General features: G+C 41.9%; 1 protein-coding gene across 2 annotated transcripts in view; it reads right to left on the reverse strand.

Moving 5' to 3' along the window:
* Positions 1 to 1,418: 1,418 nt before the first annotated feature.
* GADL1 (glutamate decarboxylase like 1) overlaps positions 1,419 to 10,467 on the reverse strand; it is a 193,213-nt gene continuing 184,164 nt past the window's right edge. For both annotated transcript variants that reach the window (XM_019508790.1, XM_019508789.1), the window contains one exon: positions 1,419 to 4,072. In XM_019508790.1, coding sequence (XP_019364335.1) covers positions 3,899 to 4,072 — 174 coding nt within the window. In that variant the 3' untranslated portion in view covers positions 1,419 to 3,898. The remainder of the gene's footprint in view (positions 4,073 to 10,467) is intronic.

Raw genomic sequence — 10,467 nt, forward strand, 5'->3', positions numbered from 1 at the left:
CGCGTTCAACTCGTGTCCCGCAAGTCTCGGATTCGTGCTGAAATGGCTCCCCCGCAATACCGGTGTCTTGCTAAAATGGCACCTCTGGAGCTCCCGCTCTCATGCTGAAAAAAGTCCTCTGTAGGACCCTCCTGCCTGGCCCTTGCCCTCCTATGCCTGCCCCCTGCCACTTGTCCCCTGCCCCCCACCACATGCCCTCTCACCCCCTATGCCTGCCTCCTGCCATCTGTCTTCTCCTCTTTCCCTCCCACCACTTACCTTTACAGTGGTTCTGGCTCCAGCTCTAGGGAGAAGAGGTGGCAGCTCCAGACCCAGTCAGGTTGAGACTGAACCTGGAGCCTAAGTAAGCAGCAGGGGGAGTGGGGGCTGGTGGTATAACACCATTGTTTGTCCCACATGAACTGTAATTGATCAGTGTGCAAAACCACAAGTGCATATAGAGAATCTGGGCTATTTTCATTTAAGTTATTGCAATACACAGTCACATTCTTGATCTAAAACAGTGCTTCCCAAACGTTTCTTCAGCATGACCCCATTTCCTCAGCATGGCCTCTCCCTCCCAAATCACAGCTCCCCCCCCCGGTGCCCCTTACTCCTGATCCACATCCCCCTGGCCCTGGTGGTGCCCCTTACTCCACAGCCCCCTACGCTCCCCAGGTGCACCCAGGCTGGGACCTGCAGCCCCATGCCTCCCCTCCCCAGCAGTGCCTGGGTCCCGGCTGCCGCTCACAGGAAGCAGCTGTTGAGGCCAGAGCGCAGAGCCTGGCTCCCTGCCCCTGTCCCCTCCCCCATGGGCATCATGGAGGATGCAGGCTGCCCACTGCAGGCTTGGGGCTCCCCATCCTGCTGCCCTTCCCCCAGGCCTCTGCAGCCCAGAAAGTACCATGCTGTGGCCCTGTCCACTAACATTGTGACCCCATTTGGGAACTGCTGGTCTGAGTACTTACCTTATTCCAAAGAACTCCAATTTACAAAATCCATATACATGAATGAATCTAAAAGGGAATATAGACACAGTGGGCCACGTTGTGCCTCAAGCTCTATCTGTGCATCGCTGCCAGGAGAATTAGACTCAATGCTCTGAGAGGTGGTATGGCTGGAAAAGGAGACACGGAGTGATCCAGTCACTTTTACTGGGATATTCAAAATATAAAACCACCATGTTCTATAAGTTAAATGATATTGGGAGTGAAACTCGTATCTCTTCCAAGATGTTTATCAGAAAATATGTGGGTAGGATGGGGTATGATGCTGCAGCCTTCAAATAACCTCTATTTGGAAACTGGGAGAGAGTACATGTCATTCTTAATTCAGTACAACCAGTTTGCTTTTTTCTCTATATCTAGACCATTTGTGCTTACTCTTCCTTAAAGACAACATATATACATTAATATTTACAAATGACAAAACACAGCCTGTATTTATAAGAGTATCACTTACTTCACTTTTTATTAAAATCATCAGCTACAAAATAGGCATTTTGCATTTACTAGATCTAAATAAACTACTATAAGAAAATGTCATTACAATCATGAAGCAGAGCAATCCCATTATGCACCTTAGATGTTACAAGGAGCTTTTAGTAAGAGAAAGTACAGAGATCAAATAAGTTAGTCACATCATACTGTAAAGTTAACCTCCACCTTTTAAGAAAGCAAACACAGTGCAACTGTAAATCTAAGAAATATTTTCAACAAACATTCAAAAAACTTCAATTTGGCTTTCATTAAAAAAATACAGCTGCTACTACAGAATTAAAAGTATAGTATTTCAGACAGGCAACCATAAATGTACCATGTCTGGCACAATATCTGGAAACAGGAAAGCAATTGTGTGTTAAACTAAACATAACAAGAGGATGACATTTTTCACCAATTTTAGGGATACTAAATACAGACAACCACATTCTCAGCTGGTCTGGGATGGCATAGTTTTATTCTAATAAATAAAGATATTCTGGTTTATACCAATTAAGGACCTGGACCCAAATCAGAAAATCCTTATGCTGTTTTTTTTTTCTTTCCTTTCAAAGCCAAAAATTAAACAGAGAACGGTTAACTCTGTATTTATCCGTCTTAAGAAGTGAAAGCAATGCAAATTCTAGTAGCTCAGTGCCTTTTAGAGTCTGCACTCCAACCAACAAAGGTTACCCATCTGTATACACATTAGGGTCCTGAACCACAAGTGCCTTGCTGGATCTGGGCTTTAAATTATGTTTTCATGATGGATGGTACATCCAGAAGTCATAGGTAATAGCAGATTAAATGATCCTTTAAGAATTACAGGGCCAAATTAAGGGGTCAAGTTGTGCCAGTAATTTTTATACACAAGTCCCTATTAATATCCATTGTAAGGTCTGCTTATAACCCCATGGCAGGATAGGATGACTAAAAAGTATCCCTTCATGGTATGCTCTACAGAACTCTATCAAGCTTCACAAAGTGGCCCTTGTTCCCCTCTACTGTTCTGACAGTGTGATGCATCACTCATCTAACCTCTCCATATTGGAATTTTTGGAGACTAGAAGTGGGAATGTTGTGCAAAGCTGAATGCTACCATGGCATATGAAATGAAAACATGAAAGCACTGCACTTAAAGACAATGTTTAGCAAAAACAGATACGTTATAATAGAAAAGATCACATTGGTCTGTACTACCCCAAAGACAGATTATAGTACAAACAAACAAAAAAAAGATCAAATGCTCTAGCTAGGAGAAAAATGTGGCTAGTTCCTTAAGTTTACTGCTAGACGTCCCACACAGAAATACATTTACGTTTTCTATCTTTTTGTATGATTTTTATAAAAAGAATCATTTATAGACTGAAAAAAAAATCAAACTAGCTTACTCACAAAATCATTTGTCAAAATACATTGCAATTATTAGCAATAAATAAACAGGTTGGACATCAGCTTGATATTTCAGGTTGACCCAAACCACTCACAATGTTCATGTTTTAACATTATGGACAAATTTTCACTTGAGCAATATAAGCTTATTGCCAGAAGAGAATTCTACTCTGATCATTTGAGATATACCAATTTTTTGAATATTTAGGAAAATCAGAATGGACTATGACAAATCTGTTGCTTTCTTACAACAGTTCTTAATAAATAGCCACCCTGCATTAAAAACACACCCTTTAAGATAAATATATCATATAATTTCTTTTTATGTAATTTTAAAGTGCATCTAAAGTTGCTAAAGAAAATCTTACATGTAAAGGAAATACAAACAGTCATTCAGAAGCTAGAGGTATTTCCTTTTGACAAATTAAGCAGTGATAACATATCCATTCCAAGATTCTCAGCTCAGCTACAATTGTGATGGGTTTATGGGTGGGCAAAGTTGGCAAATGCATTCTGTGCCCAGCAGTTCTTCTGCTTAGGGATCTTGAGAATCTCCTAAAGAAACTCCCCCTCTCTATCCTTAAAAGTATGACATAATGCTAAAATAGTAAGATACTAGAAATATACTTTTACATTAATACTCACTGAGCTAAATTCACCCTCCAGCATTAACTTCAATGTAGTCATGTCCATTTAGCGTGGGCCAAATTGGCTACTGGTATATCTCTGGGTATCTTCCCAATACCTGCTCCATTAGGACTTCTGATGTCATTCTCAGAAATGTCACTTCTTGAAAGTGCCAGTTCTCAGAACAGCAGCAATGGTGTCATTGTTGCAAATGCTGTAAGCAGCTATGTACAGCTATGACTACCACAGAGCCCAGGTCAGCAAATACAATCTCTACCTGCAAAAATCCTTAACATCACTATTAAAATTTAAGTTATAAGCTATATTATTGAACCCGTTGCAAGATAGTATCAGTACATACAAACATTTCACTGCTGTAAACATCATGCATGTATGCTGTGCCTAGTGCTGTTGAATTACAGCTACAAGTCTCTGCCAAGCAAATCAATCTCATCTAGCAGGAAATCCATGTCCTCACGTCTCACCTGGGGACTGATCACTACCTGGCGAAAGAAGTTGACTTTGCCAAGGTGCGGCTGGTACCCCAGCATCATGCTGCCCTTCTTCATCATTCTCTCTTTAATTACAGGTGCAACCTACAGCAGGGAGAGAAAACAGGTGTTTAAAGTAAAAGGTTTAAGCATTTAGTAGAGCTGGGTAAAAAAAATATTTCCCATCTTGAAAAGATTGTTGAGATTTCTGAATTTATTTCCTCACACACAGTGGGATGAGACCTTTGAAAGTGTTGACAAAAAAAGAAAGAGACCCAAACCTCAGAACACCCCATAAATGTGTGCCTGCCTGGGATATCAAACTCTGCCATGACCACCAAGCTTTTGGTTATTTTGGAGTTGGTTATTCTTTTTTTTCCCCTCACACTCTCTTCCCCACACAACTTCCATTTCAGGTCTTAGAAAGTCTTGTCACTGGAAGTTTCATTGAACCAAGCATATGCCTGCAAAACATTTCAGTTATGACAAGCCAGCATTTTCCAACAAAAGCATTTTGATGATAAAGTTCTCAATCAGTTCTAAAATTTAGCAACATAGCAGGAGGTCTTAACTGGTGACATGTGACAAGCCTGGCCTCCTCCCATTCCTAAAGCAAAGTGTGGAAAAGAAAGCTTTAGCGAGGAAGACATTTGAGAATCAGTGAATAAGGCACATTAACTGGCCCAGTGATTTCAGAAGTAAAACTTGGTTGAAGAGAGGCAGGACCTGTATATAACAGTTTGCATCTTTACAGTACAATGCAATTACTAACTAGTTTATTTTTAGACTTCTAACGTATGACCTTAGTATCTGAATGGTGGTTACCAAAACCAAATGCAGTACAACACAAAACAACCATATGCCCACTCTATTGCACATTGCCTGCCATGGATCCTACACTGCAGTTTCTGACATTCTCAAAGTTCCACAAAGGTTCTTGGCTCCTTTTTTAATCAAGAGATCTCTTACAATTTATGAGAGCTTTAAAACTTACCTTCCTAAATTCCTTTATGTTCACAAAGTACTTTAAAATGCAGCCTCTGGCTACGGACAGAGTGGGAATTTTGGTTTGGGAGCAAGCTTCAACTGTTATGCTGTGACCTATGTACAGCAGTTTCCCAAACCATGGTGCACGTACCCCCTGGGGGTACGCAAGACATCTATGGGGGTATGCGAAAGAAAGTGCATAATGGCGGATTTAATTTTCATTATAATAAAAACTGGCTATTCCTCAATATGAGGATAATGTATGCCAGAGTGAGGATTACTGGTGAGTTTTAAGGTGGCTGAGGAGTCCATTCCATGCTCTGAAAGTTTTTCTTGACAAGTGGTGCGGGGGGGGGAGGAGGGGAGAAAAGGGGGAGGCCCAACTGTTGGCAGCATGTTGTGTGCTTTCCTTCCTCCTCTGCTGTTTCTTAGATCCCTGAGCAAGACGGCTCTCTTTGAAGTTAGCTGTAGCTTGATGTGGTGCAGCGTCACTAAGATCTGTTACCAACCAGAACTTCCAATTTGTAGGGTTGATCCCCCCTTCTTAAGGTATGCTTTCAGGGTGCCCTTGTAGTGCTTCCTCTGACCTCTGAGGGCCCTCTTAGTGTGTCTAAGTTGAGAGAAGAGGACTTGCTTTGGGAAACAAGTGTCAGCCATCTGCACACAGTGTCTAGCACAGTGGAGTTGGTGCTTCATGATCTTTGCCGCAATGCTGATTACATTAGCTGCAAAGAAGATGCTGGTATTCATGCAGTGGTCTTCCCATCTAATGCAAAGAATCTTCCTGAGGCAATATTGATGGAACCATTCCAGGTGCTTAAGAGTGCTTCAATATGTCATCCACATCTCACACCCATGGGGATAACCACTGCATTGTAGACCAGGATCTTAGTTTCCATCTGCAGATCCTGGTCAGCAAAGACGTGGCAAAGCAGCTTTCCGAAGGATACACTGGCACAGCAAATCCTATTTTCAATTTCTACATCAAGACTGACTCAGAGAGGTGACTACCAAGGTATGGGAAATACTCCATGTTTTCCAGGGGTTCTCCACCAATGGTGATTTCTGGGGGGAACAGAGCTTAGGCTGAGACAGGTTGATGAAGCACCTTGGTCTTCCCAATGTTAAGGGAGAGTCCCAGGCTGTGATAGGCACCTGAAAAAAGGTCAAGGGTGGACTACAGATCGGTCTCAGTGTGTGCAAGGATAACAGAGTCGTCAGCATACTGAAGGTCGGCGATGCCAGTCTTGGTAACTTTTGTTTTACTGTGAAGACGCCACAAGTTGAAAAGCTGACCATCCAATTTAACACTCAACCCCAGTTCTGGGAGGAAGGTGGTCACAGCTGAGAATCAAAATAACAGCAAGACAGATGGAAAAAAGGGTTGGGGTGATGACACAGCCCTGCTAGACACCAGTATGGATGGCAAATAGGTCTGTCTCTAATCCATTGCAAAGGAGTGTGACGGTCATCCCATCATGGAGTAGCCTAAGGATACTGATGAACTTCAGTGAACAACCAAACCTAGCCAGCACCTTGTGAATCATGATAATAATAATAATAATAATAATTGGCATTTAAAGGGTTAAAAGATAAACCATATTCTGGCAGGGGTAAATGGGCAGCAGGTAAATCTGGAAGGGGATACACAATAAGAAAAAGTTTGGGAACCTCTGATGTATAGAGTTAAAGTTGCAACAGTTTTGCTCCACTTTGGGCGCGTCTACACAAGACGCTAAATGTGCAATAGACCAATTCTACTGCACATTAACACATCACGGCGAAAGCCATGCTACTGAGCTAATATGCAAGAGAATTAGTCTACTGTGCACTGGCATCACTTAAAAGGCATGCATTGGTGGTACTGCACAGTAGTGCCAGTTACTGTGCATTTAGTTAGTACTTGTCATTACAGGTGCTAAACTTAATGTGACGTAACCATGGCACATTAGTGCATGCACAGATGTGCCCTGCAACTGCTACAGGTATGTGCAGACATAACAGGTAGACAGTACACAATTGCATAACATCATAGTGGCACAAGAGTTGGCCCAAAATAGAACACTGAACAAGTGCATTACTTGATCTCATTTGATGGCTGTGCTACCAATCAGCCCCATGAATGTTTTAATGCACAATATCTCAAAACCAAGCCTAAGGCCTATCCCTCCCTTGCTACTGATTTTTGTAACTGTATTTTATTATTAAATGAATATAACATTGAAAGATAACACAATCTATTTAATTAGCTAATGCATAGGGCAGTTCCTACTCAGGAAAGCTCCCACACCTATTACTTGAAACTATGCCATTCATAATAAAGAAATCTAGCTCCCATGGGCTAGCTACTGCTCCCGGCTCTCACTGCTTCTTGCCAGTCCTCTGGAATGACTCTGGATTTAAATGAATACAACTGAAGAAAAGAATCTGGCCAACAACCTTATGGTTTCAGTGCACTCCAGTTCTCATTTTAAACCACAGAGACAGCAGCCCTGATGTACACCTTTGCTGGGAGCTGTATGACATGGCAGTTGAGTTCTCCCAGCTGGCCATTAGTTCCATAGCCACTGCCTTGAGCCTCACTCTTCTGCCTCTGCCTTGAGCAAGGAGTTGTACATAAAATAAACAGCTCCAAAACCAGCCCCAGGAGGCGCTGTGCTTCAGACATACTCTTTTGCATGATAGTGTCTGCTTGATACTCCTTTTGCTGCAAAGAAGGAAAATAGTAATTGCAATCTTTGAAACGCCACAGTTTATCTCCCCTGGTACCTCAGCTCAGGTCCTTACACAAAGACAACACCCTACCTCCTTCCCCAGTCACTTAAACCAAGAAGCTATGCCTAGAGAACATCCTGCTGGAGATCCCCTATCCCCCAGCACAGCTTAATAAGTTAAGTGCATCATCTAGGAAGAAATCCTGGCCCCAATGAAATCATCCCCTACCGTTTATTGTTTACTTGAAACATGCCATTCTTGTACTGGAGAGTGCGTTATTCCGTAATTAATGCTACCAGCTGATGGAGCCCCCAAAGACTGAGGAGGGAATCTTTTAACCATCTTCAAACACCTGAAGAGCAATTATAAAGAGATGGAGATAGCCTTTTCTCTGTGCCTGTAGGGGACAGGACTAGGAACAATGTCCTCAAAGTGCAGCAGAGAAATTCAGGTTGGAGACTAGAAGAACCTTTGGATTATGATGCTGGTCAAGCAGTGGAACAGGCTAGCTAGAGAAGCTGCAGAATTTCCATCCCTAGAAATTTTCAAGAACAAATTAGACAGACTGGGATGGTTTAGTCAGGGATGATCTTGCCTTGAGTAGGGGCACGACTTGATGATCTTGTAAGTTATCTTCAAGCCCTACTTTCCTATAATACTATGACACCATTACTGGGCAAAAAACGAGTAGGCAGGGTGGAAGCAAGGATATGGCGGTAAGTGCCTAAAGTTACCAAGCACTGGTCCTGACCTGGCTAAGTATTTAACCTTGTTTCACTTTATGTATCTGAATAGTCCTACTGAGTTCAGAGGGACTATTCACATGCCAAAAGATAAGCATCTGCTTATGTTTTGTTCGGTATCTAGCCCCAAGTACACAGGTCCCAGCAGGATCAAGCCCAGCTGACTAAATTACTTTGCATTGTTGTTTTTAAACCACACCATACCCTTTAGTCCTGTTCCTTCACTTTCTTTTGTGAGATTTTGGCTTTAAAATGGGCAAATCAATCTACAGCCCAGCTTTGGTTCCTGCATTAATTTATTTTGATTCTGGAAGCCAGTGGAAGAAAATACCACTTGGTCTACAAAAGAAGAAAAATGTTGGTGTCATCTTTTATTTTAATAGTATTACTTCCACATGACATATATATACGCACATTTCACTAGGCAACTACCCAGCAATTCATTTTGATATAAATGTCTTAGGATTTCCAGTGTATTTTAGGATATACAATTCTGGCATCTTCATGCTAGTTTAGTTATGGATGCTTATAATGCTGTTGCCTTGAAATCAATTTTGGATTCAGAGGAAGATTGTTCATGGCATTAGTTTAAATTGCCTCTGTCCACTCTTTTTTTTTGGCTTTGCAGTAAGTCTAATCTTTTACATTTGGTGTTCATCTCTTTAAAAAAACAGACTGACAGAGTTAGAATTTTAATTGAAGTCCACATATGTGACTGCCATACTTATCAGTTCGGCAGTGTACTGCTACAAGTTTGTCTTTTGTATACCAATGCAATAATAAAAAGACATAAGTTGGGAAATCCATATTAGTAAAGATTTTAGCATTAAAAAGGAACATAAACACTATAAATCTGACTGAATCTGAAAAGATTTAGAGAGAGATTATAACACCTCTACTCCCACTGAATAGCACCTAATGCTATGTGCCATAGAAACCAGTTGGGCTACTAGTGGCTTTAAGCACTGCTTGGTGGATGCATCTACATGTGCGCTCTACTGCAGAGTTGACTAATTAGCTCCACAGTAAAGAGTTACTGTCTACACATGTTCCAGTATTAGGGCACAGTACATTAATTAACTCTGCCTTAAAATAGTACTGTTAGAGACTGTACTATCTTACAGCAGAGTTATTAATGGCAGTGAAATGCACGTATAAAAGCTAACCCAGGCATAAACTGCACCCTGTCAGCCCAGGCAACAGGGGGCTAGACTCCTGCTTGCCACCTGGCCACACATCTCTGCACCTGCAGCATTCTCATGCCCAAGCCAGCCCCTCCGCCACCGAACACCATCACCCAGAGCCTGTGGCTGACCCCCTGAGTCTGCTGCCAGCCCAGAGATGCTCCACCTTGGCTCAAAGTGCTGCTTTTCCAGGCACACATGTAGATGCTGCACCCAGGATCAGTTAACTCTGACGAGAACTGGTCTGGAGTTTATCCCTTCACATTAATTTCACATGTAGATTCACCCAGTGACAGCAAATCTTTCTTATAGACAGGAGAGTCAAAAACAGCTTTCCCCATTTATCTTATGCAAAAGCACCAATCTCCCACCTGGATTTTTGTCTAAACTCAACAACTCAAGGACTCACTGAACTTCGTGTTTCATAGTTTAGAACCAATTCAGGCTGGTCTCATTTGTTCAATACTCAAGCAAGACTTCCCTTGAAGGACAGCAAGACCCATATGCTTTGCATGAGCCATCCTCACTCAGACTGAAAAGAACAGCACTCTGCAAGTGGTCATATGAATAGAAGGTTTTGCCTTGCAAAACCAAACTCTGCCCTGACAAGTTATTTCAGTGATGCAGTACATGAAAACACTTGGGGTAAGATTTGGACCCTTTATGAATAGTTTTTCAAAGTTTGGGTTTGGGTTTTTTTCTTTTAAAGTTCTTACCCATAAGCATTTGCTCTAAATACGGTATCTCAGTTGCCAAATATACTTATCATGGTGGAAATCATAGTTTCATAGTTTGTAGGGTCAGAAGGGACCTGAGCAGATCATCAAGTCTGACCCCCTGCCATGGCAGGAAAAAGTACTGGGGTCAAACG

Source organism: Gavialis gangeticus, unplaced genomic scaffold, assembly GCF_001723915.1.
Source record: "Gavialis gangeticus isolate Ggan-Ray unplaced genomic scaffold, GavGan_comp1, whole genome shotgun sequence".
In the NCBI taxonomy this organism is placed as follows: Eukaryota; Metazoa; Chordata; order Crocodylia; family Gavialidae; genus Gavialis; species Gavialis gangeticus.